Below are 21,009 nucleotides of genomic sequence, written 5' to 3'. Positions count from 1 at the left end.
ACACTGAGTTAATCCTCTCCTTAGTTTAACCCCTTAGAACCAAATCAGCTTGCTCTAAAAGCATAGTCGGTTCCTTTTATTTACGTATTTATTCTAATTTTAAAACTGCAGCTTTTGCAAATAGCCTGCAGGGGACATGACGTGTTTGCGCAGTGACTTCTGCGCTGTCAGGGCTTTTGCTCAGGCTGGGAAGTGTCTCCGGGGCAGGGTGGGAAGGGCACAGGGAAAGCGGGACAAGGAGGCTCCAGCCACCTCTGTGCAAACTTCAGGCAGCGTTTCCACTGCCTGCAAAACGCCGTGTGCCCTCCGCCGGCTCTGTCTGCTCTAGCTCTCTATGGTGTGAGATTTTTTAGGGGAAGAGGCATTTTCTTGCCTGAGGAGCTCTGTCTCTCCACATGGGAAGTTTTGGGAGGTGTCAGCTTGGGATGCGGGGCTGTTTCCAGTGGGGCCCTGGCAGTGACTGCGGTGCCTCCCCAGCACCCATGGAGTACGTCAGCACGCGGGGAGGCGTGGAGGCCGTCGACTTCGAGGAAGCCCTCTTCTCCGGCTACGCACCCGATGGGGGCCTCTTCATGCCCCAGCACATCCCCTCGCTGGACGGGGACACCCTGCGGAGGTGGAGCCGCCTCTCCTACCGGGAGCTGGTGAAGGAGCTCTGCTCCCTCTTCATCACGGCCGAGCTGGTCCCGCGGAGCATGCTCAACGGTGAGCCTCAGCCGTGCAGGGAGCTGCTTGCAGGGATGTGCATGAGGATTTTGGGGCGTTCAGATGCGTCTGCCTGCCTTTGCCTCATCCTTTTTGCAGCCCCCAAAGAATGGAGCCTGTTGCACCATTGCCTGCTCCTTTCTGTACCCTCTTCTCCTCTGTCACCTTGCTAGGGCTTGTTACCTTCTGGAAAAGGTGTCCCCTCTCTGCCAACAGGGATTGTGGTGACTGCAATAGCGATGGCTGATGCCGTGGTCCTGCTCACTGCTCCAGACCTGCCCTCCCACCAGGGCTTTCTGCTGCTCCACGCTCTGGTTGAGATTCGATTTTTAATGTTTTTAACATTTAACAGCTATCACTTCCACCAGAGGGCAGCTACAACCTCTGTCTCAACAGCACGTTATGATAAAACTTGGGTTTCCTGTATTTTATATTTTAACACAGTTTGCTCTGATTGTGTCGGGTGTCCCCTGGGGTCTCTCACCGTAGAGCTATCGAAGACAATAAAGCGGGCTGGTTTACTCCTAATAACTAAGAATAACTTGTTGGATATCTGTCACCTCTCCAGCAACTGAGAGCCTTTGGTTGTGCAGAAAGCTTCCCAGGAGCATGAAGAGCACAGATGCAGGAAGCCATGGGTCAGAAAAATACTCCTGTACCCAATCTAACAGCGCCTTTAACCATTTTCCCTCTAGACCTGATTGACAGGGCCTTCAGCAGGTTCAGGCACAAGGACATCATCCATCTGTCCAGGCTGAAAGATGGGCTGAATGTTTTGGAGCTGTGGCACGGGGTTACTTATGCTTTTAAGGATCTGTCCTTGTCCTGCACAGGGCAGTTTTTACAGTACTTCTTGGAGAAAAAGCAGAAGCACGTCACTATTCTGGTGGGTGAGTATGCCTCTTTGTGGGGGGTAAAACTTCTGGGCAGGTCTTTACCTTGAGAGCCATCATCCCACGGCCCTCCCCATAGATGCCCTGGGGTGGTATTGCCTCATGGGTGGCTAGTGAGTGATCTCAGGGCAATGCCAGAGTGGCTGCTCTAGCCAAAAACATCTCATAGAGCATCTCTGCATCTTTTACTTAAAGTGCAGTGATGCAGGTTTGACTGACGCGTCAATTTTTTCCTTTTCTTGGTTCTCCCTCACTTTGAAACAGGGACTTCAGGGGACACGGGGAGCTCAGCCATCGAGAGCGTGAGAGGGCAGAAGAACATGGACATCTTTGTTCTGCTGCCCAAGGGGTTCTGCACCCAGATACAGGAACTTCAGATGACCACTGTCATTGAAGACAATGTCCACGTCTTTGCTGGTTGGTATTACTGTTGCACTGTCCACTTTATGGCCCTGCTATGTCAAAACCATGACCCTAAAAGCCTCAGGGGGCTGCTGCTTTAGCAGCTGCAGCCAGCTGGGTTGTTGCCATCATAGCTATCGTGCCCAGATGTCTGGCTAACAGGAGCCTATAGCAGACGTCCCCACTTTGATGAAAAGTGGTTCGAGGCTTCCTTTTCTCCTGGCCACAGATCAGAGCTGCCTCTATGCAAGTGGTTGGTGTTCAGCTGCACTGAATGCAGCACTATTTCTTGGCACTAAAAGGATCGAGAGTCACCCCTTCCCTCTGTCCCCTCACCTTCATGGCTGGTCCATCTCCATAACGATGGAGACCTCTGTGCAGTCCCCATCGTTAGGAATCACCGCTGGATGCTTGAGCTGTCCCATGGACTCCTCTGCTCAGCCAAGTCTCACCTTGGCATCTCACAGGGGATGCAGGCGTTTGCCTTCCTGGCAAATATATACTTAATGTAAGCAAGAGCCCAGAGTGCCATGTCTGCAGAAACCACCCGGCATCCGTGTGGTGCTACTCAACCCCTGGCTCGTACAGCCCCTGAGGCAGGCGGGCAGCTCAGGACACCCCTGGCCGCAGCAAACCCCAGGGTTTGAGACTAGCCCTATTTCTGAGCAGAAATACCTTGTGCCTGATGCGCTGATGTTGGCAGATCTAATCTTTCCTTTCTCCTTTTGACAGCTCATGGGAACAGTGATGAAATCGATGAGCCGATCAAGGAACTGTTCGCTGATGTCGATTTTGCCAGAAAATACAATCTGATGAGCTTGAATTCGGTCAATTGGTCTAGGATTATGGTGCAGATTGCTCACCACTTCTATGCTTACTTTCAGTGTGCCCCGTCCCTGGATACCACCCCGCTGCCAGTGGTGGAAATTGTTGTGCCAACAGGAGGAGGAGGAAATATCACAGGTGAAGAGAAAAAAGATAGGTTAGATAGGGAAGAGAGAGAGTGCTGTGACCTATGGACTAAAAGCACTTTGCAGATGCTGGGTATTGCTATTTATTAAAACACCCACTCTCTGGTAAGATTTCTTCAGAACCACTTATATTTTATTACTCATGTATGGTTATTACTCATTCAGGTGTCACTGATGATTTGCAAGGTGCAGAAAATCCCAAACCACCCTTTGATGACTGTAGCTATCTTGAGGATGGGCACATTAGAAGAGGGCAGAATGTGTTTGATCCAGAAAAGAGGGAAAATACTGTGGCTCTGATTTCCTAAGTGAGACATTAACAGAGGTGTGGAGTCCTGCCTGGTCCTACTCTGGTTTGCATGGTAGCGCGCAGTCGAGAGAACCACTCCTAATTGCATAATCTGGCCTTCTAAATGCGAGTCCTTGATTGCCTCCATCCCAAAATAGGCGTACAACTGTCTTATGAAAGCAAGAAAGGATTCGACGCACTCAACTGCACACACCGTATTTCCAGGCTGCCCATTTGAGGCAGCATTAATAAGATGTAAAAGCCCAAAAGAGTCCTCTCTTTTGCTTGAATGGCAGCTGCCTGACCTCTTGGTCCCCTGCCCATCCATCTTCAAATCTGCAGATGCGCAAGGATCGGAGTTCAATGGACTGTCATGGCAGGAGGAGCATTGCGTCCCAGGATTTTATAATCTGGTGCTCAACCAAAGCATTAAAGATAGATATCTCAGAGTCCATTAGGGAATGCCATTTCTAGCTGCTTCTGAACTATATGCTCAATCAATTTGTACCATGACTTCTTTGCTAAATCTCTTTTGAATGTTTCTTCATCAAGCATGCATGTATTTTTTCACTTTTTTCTAGCTGGCTGTATTGCCCAGAAAATGGGTCTCCCGATTCGACTTGTTGCTGCGGTTAACAGCAATGACATCATTCATAGGACTGTTCAACGTGGAGATTTCTCACTGTCAGAGAGCGTGAAGGCTACGTTAGCATCAGCCATGGATATTCAGGTATGTAATGAATTGGTCAAAATGGGAAAATACCAAATATTGTATATTTTTATAATTTTTTTCCTTGTACTCTGTTCTCCTTGGTTTATGAGAGCGTAATTCTGCCACTGGCAATGCCTCTCAGCGATGCATTAAGAGGTGTGACTCATATTGAGCATTTATGCTGTAGACTGCTGAGCTGAGATAGATCAAACACCTTCTTCCTCACTTTTCAGGGCTTGACTTTGTAATCTTCATCGTTAAATGCTGGGTTTCTGGGGTTTCATTATGTGCAAGGTTAGCAAGAGAGGGATGTTTTCTCAAAATGTGACACTTCTTAGAAAATTATAAATCCCATCATGTCTCAAGGGCTTGTTGATGCTTCTGAAAGGCTCCACCAAGAGCAAGAGAAAGAGACCAGGAAGAAGGTAGGGAAACCCAAAAGAAATGCCTCATCTACGGCCATCTGCAGCTTGCTCAGAGCAGAACAAGTCTCAGCAGGCAAGCAAAGGACTCAGAAATGAAAAGTCATGGAGGTACAGAAACCAAACACCTGGAAGCAAATATCTCCCATTTCATACCTACCCTGTGATCCACAGGGACTAGATCTGCTTCCAAACAAGTGACCAAAGTGTGAAACACTTGGTGTTGTATCACTGTGGCCTTAAGCTACCTGGATTTTCCAAAAACTGTTCAAACACATTGGGAGGACCTGGGAGCCTGGAGGAACTGCCATGCTTTGCAGTCAGTAAGTCATTATGCCCCTATCACCAGGCTGCTATGGTCTGCAGCTTGACTTTCCACCTGAGGCGTGAATTTGTGGGGCTCCTCAGAGCTCAAAGGTAGCTGGGCTTCTCTCTTCGCCCATGTCCCTTCAGTAGCACTGGTCTGCTGAGGCACCTAAGCATGTGCCAGACTTTGGGATCATGAGGGAAGGCAGCCGGGCGAGGTGATGTCCAGAGATTCCCGAGCAGCTGGATGGGTGTATCCCTCTGCACATCCCTCTCCATGGCTGTATTGTTCAGCTCACATCTGAAACATCCATGCAAGTATTTCCATAGCTCAATAGATCATTCATGCCGGAGGGGAATTCAGGAGGTCTCTACTTGGAACCTGCTCAAAGCAGGGTCAGCCTTCAGGTGAGACCGGGTTGCTCAGGGCTTTATCCAGTTGGGCGCTGGAAACCTTCAAGGATGAAGAGTGCATGACCTCTTTAGGTTGCCTCTTCTGCAGACTAAGCTAAAGCAGAGAAAACTTTCCAGTTAGACGCTAACTGAAGAGTTGAAGGTAAAGCAGAAAGTCTAGTGTGGATGAGCCTTGTAAGGAGCAATCCCAGGAGAATCACAGCAGACGCTGTGTCTTTGCAGTACCTAAAGCCATCCTGGGGCTGTTCTCTGGCCCTGAGGTCAGGAAGCACCATGCAGCTCACGTCCACATGCCAAAACTTTCCTTGGGAACAGTCCCCAGCATGACTTATCCTCCAAACTGGGCCCCAACATTCTCCTGGACAACTCTAGTGGCATGGGACAAAACCAGACCAGAGAGCTGGCTAATAACTTAAATGGCAAGGCCAGTGCTTGCACCAGTGTCGTGGCCCAGTTTGACTTACTGGTATCAATGTAGTGATCTGTAGTGGAAACCATAAGGCTGGTACAAATGGAGGGTGAAGGGGAAGGTCTGGATGTGCGAGTAGCAGAAGGAAGGACAGGAGAGGGGGTGTCAGGAAGATGGTGCTGGAGGCACCTCCAGTAGCAGGTCATCGAAGTCCAGGCATGCTGACACATAGCTTCTCAAGTCAGCCAGGTTGGGAAGCAGAGGACAGCCTAAAACAGGGGACAGCCTAAAGCAAAGGGCAGGCTACGCTCAGACTAGACTGAAGTTTACAGGCTGGAGGCTCTGGGAGATGATGGTGGGAAGATGAAGAACAGGACTGGGGCCATGAGCCACCCAGATAAGGACATGAAAGGCTGAGTAAGTCCTGATGACTCGCTGAAGTAGGCCAGGATGGAGAGACAAAAGGTCACAGCCACTGCCAGCTGCTAAAAGGTATAAAGAGCTCATCCGAAACCAGCACTTGAACCCAGGAGATGTGATGAGGACTCGGTAGCCGGTGCCCCTTGTCCTGTCTGTCCCTACAAGGTATCTCGGCCAAACGACCTGGATGAATGTTTCTTGGTGCTTGTGAGCGTGCGGGAATGAGACAGTGAGCGGTGAAATTAGTTTGGGACCCTCCTGTGTGGTCTTGCACCGAGTTTTGCTGCAGTGTTGCAACACCGATTGCTACATAGCCATGCAGGCCGGTCAGGCCCTATATGTGCCTTGTATGTTCATAAAGATTATCAGTCAGCCCTGCAGGGAGCTGGTGTCTCATTAAGTCATGCGGGAGCTGGGTGACTCACAGCAGCATCTGCAACACTAAGTAAACAGCTGGATATTTCTGGTTCTCAAATACCTGGTGTGTTATTAGCCTGGGTTCCTCAAGGTGATTATACAGATGTGGTCACACCGTCGATTTATCAGTTGTCCCTTCATTAAGGTTTTTTAATCTGATGGTCACTGCCAGACTGCTCTGACAGGTCAGAGGTCTGAAGGACATTGGGTTCCCAAAGACTTGTCTTGGAATGTAAGTGTGCAGGGGGAAGACACAAAGCCCACCCCAGCCTCCACAAAAAAATTGATGGCAGTAGGACTTCAACCCTAATTAGACATCAGAGAATCCACACAGGTGCTCTCCCCCTAAGACAGATGCTTGAATTTCTGCTCCTCACCTATTGCCTTGTTATTGCAGGAGCCTTACAACGTGGAGAGGATCCTCTGGCTGCTCTCAGGCTCTGACAGCCACCTGACAAAAACACTGATGGAGCGATTCAGCGTGTCGAAAAGCCTTAAGCTGCCAGAGGATTTGCACAGAAAGGTCAGTTCCTCACGCATGTGGCACCACGTGTGTGTGTGCGTGTGTGTAAGGAGATGCTACCGGTTGTTTGCAACTCATTTTCAGAATAAAAAATTATAGTGGAGAGTTGCCAACCAAAAATTTAAGTGTGAGGCCACAGGAGTTTTATATCAGCGGGTGTGCATGGAGATGTTAAAAAACCCTTTTTAATTATATTTTTAAAAAGAAACCTCTTTCTTCTTTGACTAAAAACTGCCTACAATTATTTAAGTAGAATATGCAACCACCCTTTCCTTGGCCATTCCAGTGTCAGCATTGGCCGTGCACCGAGGCATCGTGCAGCGGGTGCCGGCACAAACCCAGCGTGACTTTTGGGAGTGCGTCTGCTGGGTTTGGTGCTGCAATTCAGGCTGGGTGTTGTGGCAAATGGGAGCACGAACACAAAGCAGAGGGAAAAAACCAAATGTTTGAGTTGCAAGGCTCTTTGGGCCAGGTGCAAGGTCCTGCCTCTTCCCATCCAACACACGCTGTCCCCCACTGAGCATCCTTTGCCCGGCGCCCACTCCTGCTTGCACAGCAGCGAAATAAATAATACAAAAATACATTATTAAAAGCAAGAAGAGCTATTACACTGAGGTGGGTTTTACAAGCCCTCAGAAACTCCCTCGGAGCATGCAAATAGCAGCGCGGAGCTGAGGAGCTGAGTCTCGGCTCCTCTCCACCCATGCTCCTGGCACCTGGGGATGGAAACCCCTTGCTTGTTCCCTGGCCCCATGGCCATTTCCAGCAGTGCCTCATCCCCTGGCTGCAGCAGCAATCTCTTTTCCTTCGGTCCCTGGGGAGCCCCATCCTCCAGACTCCTTATTTTGAATTGCTTTGCTGAGTGCCCGTTGCACAAGCCCGGCTGGGAAGGCGTTGGGCGATGATGCCCTGCGCAGACCTCCCCGTTTTCCCTGGGGCCGCAGCTCTCCGAGACCCTGTGCTCATGCTCGGCCTCCGATGAGGACATCGTGCAAGCCATGCGGCGCTGCTGGGATGAAAACCGCTACCTGCTGTGTCCCCACTCTGCCGTGGCTGCTCACTACCACTACTCGCAGCCGGATGGGTAAGGACAGCCGTGGTCGGGAACATCAGGGACTGGAGCATCACTTCTCCCTTTGCTCCTGCAGCATCTCCAGCTCAGGGCTTGCTTACATCAAAAGTTTTCTTGCTTTTCTTTCCTTTTCAGCACGGCCCGGTGTTGCTTAGCTCCAGCCTCTGCAGCCAAATTTCAGAACGCCCTGCTCCGAGCTGGCCTGGTTCCCCAGCTCCCTCCCGAAATCACTGCCTTAACAGCGATGGAGACCAGGTCCACTCCCCTGGAGCGGGGGCAGGACTGGGCACAAGCGCTCCGGGAGTGGATCGAAGCCACGGCACAGCAGCGGGGGATCGCCAGGCAGGGAGTCACGCAGACCTGAGCTACCGCGGCACGGCTGGCTGATGCCTCCCAGGGCTCATTTTCCATTCCCAGCAGAGCCCCATGTTATGCTGGGAGAGGAGCCTACGCTATCCATGCAACGAATTACTAGCAGGAACACACTTGGCCGTTGAATTATATAGACTATTTCACAACATTTTCAGTAAAGAGCTCTGCAATTGTATCCTCTTTTTCCTAGAAATTCCTAAAAACTGACTGAAACTCTGAATAAGCCTGCCTGTTCCATCATTACATGCTATTACAGAAAGCTCCCTTAGCACTACCCACAGTCGCCAGCTTCCTGAGCATTATCCAGCGATTCTGGCCCCGTGCTTGGCTGTTCAGCCCAGCGGTCCCGGCAGCACCCAAGATGCTCAATGGGAAAATTATGCAGGGCTGGAGCGGATCCGCTTTCCCAATCCCCATAATTTCAGCAGTGCCAGGAATCATTCCCAGGCACCGAAACTTGCTCAGTGGTAGTGTTAAAAAGCAGATGTTTTCCCTGGACATGTTTATTTTAAGGAGCTACTTTCTAGTGTATCTTGCAGCTTTTGGTCCTAGTCCTGCTGCAGACTCTTCCTGGGCAACTTCCACTCAAACAAATAGGAAATGGGAAATTCCCCTTATCTTCAGCCTGAAACTTCAGGTCTTTCAATACCACGTTCCCATCATATACATATAAATATATAAATACCTCCTGAGGGAGCTGCCTCCACAAGTCATGCATCTGGCAGGAGTCTCTTGTGCCTAAAAAGGGCAAAAAAAAAAAAAAAGGAATAATTACACCAGGGGGGTAAAATCCCCCTTTGCCATGAAAAAAATTCCTGCTTTGACATCAAAGGAAGTCCTGTAATGGGAGGATTAATTTGAAGGTTTAGTGGCATTTAGCAGGGTAAAAGTAAATTCTGTGAAGTGAATCAGCATGGGATGTTGCAGAATGTGCGGGAAGAGTGGGAAGCTTTGCCTGGGCTGCAAGCCGCCTTGCTGGCACCTGGGCAGCCTTTTCCTTGGCTCCCCTGGCGCAGCCAGCCCCGCGCCGCCTCCTTCCATCCCACTGAAACCCTGCAGGAGAGGAGGGACCCGCGCTTCCTCCGAGGCAGGGGCCGAGGCTGCCCCATCCCAATTAACGGGGATGAGGGAAACAGCTTACTTGAAAATGATGCAAAAAACCACAGTGCTTGGATGCTGCATGTTTTTAATGCTAACAGCTCTACTAGTTGCATGGATCGAGCAGTTGGGAGGAGAATGGTGGTAGGGTCCAGGGAAGCTCTGATGCTTCACAAGACCATCATTCACCCCTCTTTAAGAGCCAAACCGGCCAGTAAAATACCTCTTATTTAAGCAAAAACGCAGTCTCATCCTCAGGAATAACCTTGCCCCAAAGGATGGCTTTGCACCAGGGGGTGATGCAGCAAGTCACTGGTGGTGCTGGTGAGAACCCTGCCCCGATCCCATTTGATCCCTGTGATCAGCTGCCGCTTTTGTTGATGCACACGTTATACTCGTTGGACTCCACCGCCTTTAATAGCTGCCTCCCGAAATCTTGCGGTTCTCGGCCAGGGACGGCTGCCCAGTTGTAATTTAGCTCTTAATCATAGCTTAAGACACCCCGCGATGGGGGAGAGGCCTGAAATTGCACCCAGCTCCACATCCAAGCGAGAGATTGCAAATCCGGCTTGCTGGCCGGGACTGGAGCAGGAGGAGGGGGCGGGAGGGCGAGGGGCTGGACTTGGACCCCCAGCCGGGGAACACTGGGAAGGGTGGAGCAAGGGGCGCTGGGCTTGCAGCCCACCAAAGCCCTGGTGTGTTTTGCAAGCAGAAAGAGTGGCAAATGCATCCCCACGCTCCCGTCTCAAAGCAGCCAGATGGGTAAAGGGTCCATCCTTGCTGCGGGAAGGTGGCAGATGATGCCCACGGAGGTTGAAAAGGGTTTTAATTCTCAAACATCCCTGAGGATACCCCTATGGGGTGAGGGTGCTGCTTTTCCCCCAGTCAAAACCAGATGTTTTTTGGGCAGGACACTACGAAACCTCTCTCTGGGATTTCCAAGGCAGAAGCACAGCAGGAAAAGCCTGTTTCACGCCCAGAGCTGAGGTGGAGGGAGCACAGACAGGCTTGGCTTGCAGGGTGGCCGTGCTCCCACAGAGGGCAATGCACGGCTGCCTGTGGCAGCCCGGGTGCCCGGGATGCAGTGGTGAACTTGGCCTTGTGGGCATGCCGTGTCCCACCACCTTCTCAGGGACCATGCTGCTCCCACACCGGGGGCTTTCACTCCCACTTCAGCCCCAAAACGGGTGCTCGGGGCTCTGCTCACTCCTCCTCACGTCTCCATCTGAGAGGGAGGGTCAGCTTTGTTTGATGGAAAAGTGGAAAACACAGGGAGGAAAGTCATGCAGAAAGGCGGTACCTCCTTGCCCAACACCTTGATGGGCAGCTGCAAGCTCTGGCAGCGTGACGTGTTCCTGGGGTTAATGATATATTACTTCTGCACCTTCTGGAGCTGTTCAGGCCAGACTTGTGAAATAATTCGTCTCACGCATCAACTGCTCACACTTTTCCCCAGCCAAAATTCCAGTTTCAGGCTCCTTACCCTGAGCAGATCCAACCCACACGTCCTAGGAGACGGCGTTGCCCACGAGCCAGTGGCCATTCTCCGCAGGGACCCCATGCCTTGCCAGGGATGTTCCCCTGGAGGCTGCGTCACCCTTCACACTGAGGGACATGGCTGGGACGTGCTCCTAACCCCTAAGTACCTCAAGCAGGAAGTATTGTATTGGGGTGGAGACGCAATGTGTTGGGATGGAAATGCAATGTATTGAGATAGAGGAATAGGGTGCCCCGTGGTTCAGCTGGAGGTTTCTACCCAAGAGCTCACAGGTACCAAAGCATCTTGCTGTCCTGTAGCCATTTGTTGGTGTGTCCAACATGGGATTGGGGCGCTTGTCCCAGTGTGGGTTGGGATCTGTCTGGCTATATGTGGGGTCTACCCTTTAAGCCATCTGCTTCTGAGCTAGCAGTTCTTGCCTGGCTTTGCACCCCGTGGAGACATTAGCAGCAGAGCCACACTGTGGTTCATCGCTCCAACGATTAACAGTGCCATTAAGAGTGCTATTAATTAGAGGGGGACATGGGATGACTGGCTGTCTGCAGTGCTGGCTGAGCTAAAATTCAGGGGGATAATACAAATCCCCAATGGGCTGCGGATGAGGATGCTATTTCCCATGAGCAGACCAGTCCAGCCTTCCCCCGTGCTTTGCCACAATGTCCATCCCCATCTTCCAACTTGTGGCCGCCCACCCCATCCCTCTCCTCACCCAAGGAACTGATTTTGGGGCATTTCCTCTGCTGACCGGGGCGTCATGTCCTTCTGCTCCAGCGTTACCTTTATGGGCTGGAAGGAGGAGTCCACAGCGCGGTGAATTATAAGCCAATTCTTTAAAACAGTGTTCTGAAGGTTTGGGAGTTATTTGGGAGAATTATTATTTATAATGCCTTGGGGGCACTGTGTAATTTATGGACAGGTATGAAGACAAGTAGGCGCTCAGACATGGGGATGAGCCCAGTGTAAATGCCGAGATAGAAAGATAGATAGATGGATAGATGAAGATAAGCCTCTTGGCCAGGAAAGCTGGAGATGGAAAAGCCTGGTCTTACAGATCTCTGTTGTCCTAGGGTAATACCTACTATCCCACTACTCCCACTCCATATAAAGTCATCTCAAATCTGGTGCAAATGGTTTGTTTACTCTTTTTTTTTAAAATTAATTTATCCCAAGTGCAAGGAAAAAAAAAAGGAGTTGCTTTGTTGTTGTAATTTGCTGCTAGGCATTCCTATGTGTGCTAATGATAAGTATTAATTAAATAGCTTGCTGTTGTCTTTTAAATGCAGTTCTTTCAGGCTGTAATTAAACACAGACACCCAGCCCTTTCTGTCTGCATAGAAAGAGGCAGGCAGGCCTCTGGAGCTCTGCACTTCTTTCCTTGTAGCAGGAGAGAAGTGGAAAATGAGGCAAAACCAGTTTCCATTGAAAACTCACCACCCTGTGCATGTCCTTCATGGGGAAAGCAACCCGCTCAAGGAAATTAAAGGAATGCGACTTCCAAGATCCCAGTCCTGCAATCAAAGTAAGTTTATATGCCCTTAAGATTTTGCAGCTTCATACATTTTAAAGGCAGAGGAGATCACTTTGTTTGATCTCCGGCACCACACAGACTGTTGAACATCACTCTGCTGTGTTCATCGAGCCCAGCAACTTGTTGGCTTATGAACATCTTGATCTGAAGATCTAGAGATAGGAGTCTGTCCCTCTCACTTGCTTCTTAGTTTTCCCAGGTTTTTTCACCCTTCCTGTGAAAAACCAGGCACTGCTGTAAATACCTGTCCCTATGCTGCTCCCGTGGTCAATATTAATCTCAAAATGCAGGGTGCACTTCCTGGGAAAGCCTGAGCTCCCACCAGCCCTGCTGCCCTCTCGCCTCCCCAGCTGCAAATAGAAACTCAGCACTAAAGCCCTCTAGAAATGCAAATAAAAAAGTCAGATGCTCACGTGATGGGAGGCAACCCCCAAATAAAATTGCTGCATGGCACCTACACCCAACGTTACTCCTGCCCTCAAAGGCAACTGGGCTTCACTTAACTAAAATGCTGCCGTTAATCAATAAATACATGATGTGACACTGGCCGTCTGCTGTATCACTTATAAGAGTGGGGGGGGACATGCAGCTCACTTGGAGGATGCCATGGTCAGAGCTGGGCCATGAGAGACGGTTTCTCTCCCACAGCCGCTGCGGGGAGCGTGGGAGGGAGGAGAGAAGGCGTGGGGGGAATGGAGCCAGCTCCTGCCGGTCATCCCAAATCCACACATCAGCCCGTGGCTGGACCCGCTCCTCGACAGATGGTGACAGTGAAGAGCTTCACCGTGGTGAAGACAATGGGAAGCGTGTTCAACAGCTGCACATATATATTTTTTTGAATGGAAACATTTAAGGATGCATGTGTGTAATTTATAACGTGGGGTCTGTAGAGTATGTATAATAAATATACAGAGACTATAAGACAGCCACATTGCCTGCCTGTGAAGGGGTCCCCCATTTGGGGCAGCACAGCCCTTTGGGCACCCCGAATGATGAACCCACCCTTTCCAGAAAACAGCCACAGCCCTTTTGGGCTCCTATCAACCCAAGACTGGATTTGCCGTGGGCTTTTCTGTCCCCCTAGCCCTGGAGCTGGGTCTGTCCTGTGGTTTTGATGCAGCCAGACAGGTACCATGGGGAGCGTGGGAGGGGGTCGGGGACCCTCTGCAGGCTCCTTCCCCAGTGAGGGGAGCAGAGGGCTGGGAGCACCCTCGGGGCTCTTGGTGTTAGCAGCAGCAGAATTGGCTCAGAAGAGGATTTTTCCCAATTATTTGCATTTTAGAAATGAGAAAGGGAGAGAAATGAGAAGGGAAAAGCAAAAAAAAAAAGGAGAAAGAAAAGATAGCTTCCATTCAGAAATTAAATATTTACTTGAAAAGGAATTTGGATTTGTTTGGATTGTAACAAAAAACTTTGTTCCACTAAAAATGAGCTGATTTTGAGCAGAAACTTTAAAAAAATATTCTGAGCTAAAAAAAAAGATATTTTTAAGCCTAAATGACTCACTTTTAGTCCAAATGGTTAAAATTGTGTTTAAGTTTTGGGAAAGGAAGCAAATTTAGAAATTTTAGAAATCTTCAAAATACCATATCACAAAAAAGGTGATATGGAGGGGAGGAAAAGTGTTGCCTTGCTGGAGCAAGAGGGCTGGAGAAGAGAGGAGGCAGTGGCTGTCCTGCATGGCTCTGTCCTTGCCCCGACACCCTTGAGATCACCCTGAGAGCTTTAAGATCACGAGATACTGAGAACAAAGAGTTTGTGTTCTCTTTTTCGCTCTCTGGTTCCCTGCCTTTTGGGGCTCCCAAAGCTGTTCAGTATTTTTAGGGCAGGTTAGAAACTGCTTCTTAAAGAAAGCAGCAGAGAATAACATATAACTTGGGTCCAGGAGGGTGATGATTTCAGAAAAATAGCAAAAATAATAATTCCTGTAAAAAAAGTTAATTAAGAAGTGGTGAGCACAGGACAGCAGTGATATTTCATGCAATTCTTCACTATCCATCTCCTTGCTCTTGCTCTGGGACTCCTTGAGCAGAGAGCATCGTGGATGTTTGCACAGCCCTTTGCTCATGAATACGAAAGAGCAGCGGGATGCTGAAGTAAAGGATGGGAAAGGCAGAAGGGGCTGTGTATGAACACAGCATTATTTTGGTACCTGACACACAGAATGGAGCAGGACTCGCTGTGCTAGATTCTGGATGGACACAGAAGAAGAAAGATGACATTTTTGCCATTAAAGTTTACAATTAGAGCTTTAAGCAAAAGAGTGGCTTCTGGGAACGGGGTCTTTTCTGCTGCTGACTTTCTGCATGATCCTGAGGAGCCTCGAGCCAGGGATGGGGACCGGGGGGGCCCTCCCACAGCCCACCCAGCCTTTAGCACCAGCATAGGCGCTGCCACGCGGGTGACTCCTGGGGTCCCACGCTGGCTGGAGACTGGGCTGCTGCCACCTCCTCGCCCTGAGCTTGGTCCTCCGCAGCCCCACTCGGTCCCTACCTGCCCGGCAAAGCACTGGCTTCCAGCCCCTGGGAGCTCCTCGCCTCCGCTCCTCTGGGATGCTTGTGGGGATTAGCTGGGCTATGCTCCCTAAACCCATCACATGTGTTTCAATAGTTTTAATTGTTGCCTTTAAGATAATTACAGGCTAGAGGGAGTGAACAGGAAGAGCCCTGTGGATTTGCACCGGGGCTTGGGCACACCGTTGTGTACGGTATGGGAGATTCGCCACTTAGCAGTGTTTTTCCCGCTTGGGAGAGCAGTTTGCATGCTGCAAGGAGGGAAGGACCACAGGTCCCTGCTCCCCATGGATAGAACAGCTGGAGCAAGAGGTCCCCCCAGCACCCCGCTCCATCCACCCTGGGGGAGAGCATCCCCCAGCACTGGGCTCGGCAGCTGCTGGCTCTTGCTATGACATTTAATCCACAGCTTCTTCCTCCTTCCCAAGCCCGTTCAGAAGGGAACATACACCTGAAGTGAACAGGATGCTAAAAGCCAGACTCACAGCAGGGAGGGGAACACCCAGGTCCCCCCTTGCCCAGAGATGAGGCATCACCTTCACCCAGCCCCAGCACTCTCCTTGGCTCTTAGTGAGGTGGCCCATACTTGGATTTTTTTAGGATGTTACGGTTTGTCCTGGTCCCTCAGTGGCTATCCATCCTCCACGGCCAAAGACGACATCTCCCTCATGTTAAAGGGAGATATCTCAGTCGCTCCCGTAGCCTGGAGTAATTCAATATTGAGTGAGAGGAGTGTGGTGACTGCTTTTCCCCTGTTTGCACCTTTCTTGCAATTATTTTGTTGGAGGTCTCCGACGGGGAGCAGGACAGGCCGGCTCTTATCTTATCTACAGATAACGTGACTTCCCAGGTGCTGCCTTGCTGCAGAGGAGCTGGGGCAGCACTGAGGACCCCTCTCGGGGCACAGACCTTCCCCAGGGCTAACTGTACACACAGGATTTCTCTTCTAAAACCCCATTTTTTTCTGGAGATCTTCTCCAGCCTGGTGTGTCAGCATGAAACCCGGCAAGGGGTTCTTGTCCTTGCATTTGTAGTAACCTCTTTATCACTGATGCATTTTAAAATGAATACAAGATTTCATCTAAATACAAGAAATTGCTATAGTTCAGCCTGTTGATTGCAGGACATTTCATGGCCGGTGCGGTTTGGAGGATCAGGCTGGTTGCTTGCAGACATTGAAACCAACAGTTAATGATGGGGTAACATGGGGCCCAGCACACTGAGGATGTGATTTGTTTTAGTATTTAATCCATAGAAATCCATTTAATAGCACTTCCCCTAAACTGTTGCCCCTTTTCCACCCTAACTCCTGACCTGGAAATAATCCCAGCAGGAAAAAAGGGAAATAGTTCTAATATTAAAATGCAGTGAAGGTGAGCTGGCTCCTGGGTGCAGGTGGAGGGGATGGGGATGGGTCCCATCGCTACTGCCAAGACAAATTTTGGGGACCCGCTCTGCCCTCCTTGTGGCGTTCAGACCTACATCTGCAGGCGGTGGGTTAGATGTCAAACCCACCCTAAATCCAGAGCTGAGCATCCCGAGGGGCTCCTCGAGGATGGGATATTCCCCTCCATCAGCTGCTGGCTTTGCACCAGCAGTCCTTCGCATCCCAGCCCTCTTCTCCCTCTCTCCTTGCCCCTTCCCTCCTCCTGTGATATGACGCATTGGCAGAGAAATAAAATAATCAGCTATTGCTTTATTACTTTCCTCCCGTACTTCCCTCACGGGCATCTGTATTTCTGCAAAAGTTTTTAATATTTGCTAATAAAAGCAGCTCCAGTAATGACATGCTCGCTCCCCAAGACAAAATTGCCGGGACTGGCGTTATCTAACAAACTCGTTTTGGCACAAGCGCGTCTGCGTAGGAGCCATTTCTGCCCGTTCATGGGATTATCAGCCATCTCTGCAGCCAGCCCCAGCCCTCCTCTCTCATTCCTAGTTAATTGGTGTGAAATTGGAGCAAGTTCTCAGGTGATAATGTGTTTGCATTTACTGCTTCACTGAACCACCCTAGCCACTCAATCCCAGCTTCATTAAAGCCTCAATCTCAGCTTTTGCTCCTGGCTGTGAGCTTCAAACCCTATTTCCTGTGTGGCAGACATACAGCCTAACACATGTCAGGAAGACAGCTTGAGCGGAGCTGCTGGGAACAAGCAAAGCTACTGCCCAGGCACCGCTCCGGGAAAATCACGTTCGTGGCGGGAGAGATGCTCGGAGTCCCCGTGATGGCTTAATGCTGCGTTGGTTGGCTCCCCGTGCTTGAAAAAGGCATATTTTGTGCCCTTTAATTAGCTTTGATTAATGAATTAATTTTATTTTTTTTTCTGCAGCACTTTGAAGATAAAAAGCCTTCGTCTGAATTCTGTGATTAGTATTTAAAGACTCAAGCGAAATATTTGTAGGCAGAAAAACCTAACCGAGGAATGCCTGTGTTCAAACATTCAATAGGGCCTATTCACAGGATCAGATTCCAGGGTTATTATTAGCAATAAGGTTATCTTTGGCATAATCTTTTTATGCACAACATGCTATTGGATTCCACCCTCCCGTTTCGCTCGGGCCCTGGGGCAGAAGGTATACAAATTAGAGTTGGTTCAAGCTTTGCAAGTATTTTTCTTGCAAGCATAGCTGAAGTCTGGCGAGGTCTGCCACAGTTATATTTAGGACCATCCGTAAGGCTTTTCAGTGCAAGATGCACGCCCCGGGATGCTCCCGCGCGGGGGGAGAAGTGTGTTGCCCCTGGGGTAGCTCCAGCCCTGCCAGCACATGCTGCTGTGGATCCACCACGCCTTGGGGATGTCTGTGACACCCCGTGGGGTGACCCTTCAAACTGTGGATGGAAAGGGATGGGTCAGGCTGGTCCTACGCCCACAGGTCATGGAGGCGGCTCCAAGCATCTCCCCGGCGCATGAGATTTCACAGGTCTGGACGCAGTTCTGGACTCGGACAGGTCTGGACACAGCCAGGGAGAGCGAAGCCCTGCCAACCACACCGCCGGCTGAATATCTCTTTTGGGGAGACCAAAGCACCTCTCTGCCGGGATGGATGTGACCAGGGGGTCCTGCCTGCCTGCAGCCCCAGCCAGGAGGACTGAGACACGAGCGGGGCTGGGTGGGCTGCGGGCTCATGGGAACGGATTGATACGGGCACAAAAGCAGGGAGCAGCTGCCGCCTGCCTCTTAATTTAGTTGTATTTCTAGCTCTTGTAAAGCTAAAGGTAGGAGTTGGGGTTTTGTTGTTGTTGTTGTTAGGGGGTTTTGTGTTTTTTCTTTTTTTTTTTTAATGGATGGTGGGTGTGATTTTTCAAACGCGCTCCCCTTTGGCACGTCTCTGCCGGCGACGTCAGTGAGAGCCCCGGGATGCCTCCGCTGGAGCACAGCAACACCTTCCTTTGAAACCCGCCCCGTGCATCTCCCCAAATCCAACCACCGAGCATCGCGAGTGGGAGGAGGCAAGGCCACATTTGGCGGCAGTCCTTCACCCCAAACGGCTTGGCTGCTGCATGGGGTCCCCGAGTCACCCCGAAACTGGCTCCAAAAATCCATTGGGGCTGCTCATCCGTGGTCGGGGTCCTCAGCCCAGATGCAGGCAGAGCCAACATATGTAGAGGCGCATTAAAGGATGGCTGCTGTGGCTTTGAAATGGCATAGCAATTCCCTGTAGCCTAGTTTTTAGAGAAAGTATTTTGTAGCTGGTTTTTCTCTTTGTGACTAAACATGGTTATTAGGCCCCGAGTGCATCATTAAACCTGTTATTAAAAGTAAACATGTTAAGGAGAATATACTGGTGTGCAGCAAGCTCATCCAGGGCGCTGGACCCTCTGGAAAAGTCATTAACATTTGTATTTAAAGTGAACATTGTTAAGAACATATTGGACTAATTCAGGGCCTTAGAGCTATTAATATGATTACCATTAAAAATAAATATGTTCGGCAGAATACGTTGCATAATTAGAATTATTACAGTGTTTACTCTGATTGTTTTTTATGCTGGCCTCTCATTTAAGAGGTTATTTGTTTTATATATAATATATATGTGTTTTATATATATACACATACACAGTAATGTTTCTAACTATATATATTTGGTTATCTATTGTGTTAAAATGACTCTGTAGGATAAATTTGACTTCCTTGTTGCAGGATGAGACAGAGCCCTGGCAGGATGAAGTCTTGGATAAAACCATGGGGAAAAGTAATAAATAAATCTTGGCTATATGTAAGTGTTGTGGCCGCAGTCCAGTGTCCGTTGAGTTCAGTGGGAACCTTTCCTTGACTTTGCTGCGCTGGGTCAGACCTCAGGAATGTGCCTCCTGCTTTGATGGTTTCACTATTGGTAGGTCAGCTTGGAAAGTCAGAAAATCAGCAGCTTCACTTTCCACGGGCCGTTCCCAGGCCGAGCTCCACCAGGCTTCGGTGACTTGTTTCAACCTGGTCTTCTGCAACTCACATTCCCTGGGGAGGTGGTAGGGTGGGATCATCTCCTCAACGTGGGGCTCTCCCCACCCAGGGTCCCAGTGCCTCCCTGCATGGGAAGGGATGCTCCCAGGGAAGAGTTTCTCCCAGCAGTTTTGGACATGAGCAGTGACTTTTGCCTTGCCAACATCTGAGACTGGTGGCATCTCCTGCCGTGGGCCCTGCATGGGAAGATGGCCTCAGTGCTGGACCAAACAAGTGGGGCTGGTCTCTCTTATAACATGTATACAATCTATATAGTGTATATATATGTATCATAGAATCATAGAACAGTTTGGGTTGCAAGGGACCTTTAAAGGTCATCTAGCCCAACCTCCCTGCAGTAAGCAGGGACATCTTTAACCAGATCAGGTTGCTCAGAGCCCCGTCCAGCCTGACCTTGAACGTTTCCAGGAATGGGGCATCTACCACCTCTCTGGGCAACCTGCTCCAGTGTTTCACCTCCCTCATTGTAAAAAATTTCTTCCTTCTATCTAGTCTGAAACTCATGTACGGACCATCGTGCTGAATGCAGTTACCTCCCAGGGACTTGTATAGGAACTGAGGCTTTCATCAGGCTGGGAAGGACCATTAAAAAAAATCTCAGCCCTTACCATACCGGCCAAGGGACTTTCTCCAGTAACTCCTCCAGGAGCCCCAGTAACTCCAGCACCCCACACGACCAGAGGAGGTAGGACCACAGATCAGGGAGGAAAAAGCTATACTAAGGAATTGTATGGGATGGGGGATGACCCTTGAAGAGCAGCCTGTTGGAGAGGTTTAGCTTTGTTCATTAATTACAGTGAAAGGGATAAGAGGTCAATTAAACTCTGCTGGGTGGCAGCGACCAGCACCCTCCCCTCCAGCCCTTCTCCTGGGGGTGCTCAGGGTCTCTATCCCCAGTGTCAAGGCTATCCCAACCACAGGGCCACCCTGGATGTCCAGGGGGTCTCAGGCTGCCTGCGTACCCCAGCCTTGTGTGTGAATCACTCGTGGGGTTGCCCCACCAGTGTGACCCCATGTGGGCATTTCTCGGGCTGGCATGACCCCAAACACCCATCGGCGTAAGAGAGATAAACATCCACCCCTTGCTTTCTAGGAATAGGGTTATTAATGTCAGTAGATGGCACTATTTCTTCTGCGATAAATGCAGGTAGTTCCCACCACCGCTCTGAACCATGAGCTGGACCTGGCAGGAGAAGCAACAAGCTGAGGGCACCCCGCTTCCCAGGAGCCCCATCAGCCCCAGGAGCCGGCAGTGGGCTCCATGTGGGGCTGCAGCCGGCTGATGCCGGGAGCTGGTCAGAGGGTCTCCAAGGTCCCTGCAGAGACCCTGTCCTCCTGGAGGTTGCCTTCCCATTGGGTTCAGTGCCCAACGGCGAGTCAACGATCATCAGCCCAAACCTCAGGCAGCACTGCCAAACCACGGTGCTGCTTGTTTTGTATCGGCTCTTTTTTTAGAGTTGAAATTCAGTGTTTGTTGCTGATTCTCCAGGTGGAAAGGGAGGAGAAGACAGCTTCTGCACCCCTCCCTGCTCCCCTTCACCTGCACCCAGCTCCAGGTGACACTGCTGTGACCGCTGTCCCCAGA

General features: G+C 50.2%; 1 protein-coding gene across 1 annotated transcript; it reads left to right on the top strand.

The window, feature by feature from the left end:
- The first annotated feature begins 202 nt into the window (after positions 1-202).
- On the top strand, positions 203-8,539 carry THNSL2 (threonine synthase like 2). The gene is made up of 8 exons (XM_075499507.1): positions 203-705; positions 1,401-1,595; positions 1,863-2,015; positions 2,733-2,963; positions 3,842-3,990; positions 6,758-6,883; positions 7,828-7,967; positions 8,091-8,539. Exons 1-8 carry the CDS (start codon positions 396-398, stop codon positions 8,317-8,319), a joined length of 1,533 nt encoding a protein of 510 aa, XP_075355622.1. The 5' UTR covers positions 203-395; the 3' UTR covers positions 8,320-8,539.
- Positions 8,540-21,009: the final 12,470 nt, after the last annotated feature.

The sequence above is a fragment of the Mycteria americana genome, chromosome 4 (genome assembly GCF_035582795.1).
Source record: "Mycteria americana isolate JAX WOST 10 ecotype Jacksonville Zoo and Gardens chromosome 4, USCA_MyAme_1.0, whole genome shotgun sequence".
Classification (NCBI taxonomy): Eukaryota; Metazoa; Chordata; class Aves; order Ciconiiformes; family Ciconiidae; genus Mycteria; species Mycteria americana.
This window is presented reverse-complemented; position numbering and strand designations above follow the sequence as displayed.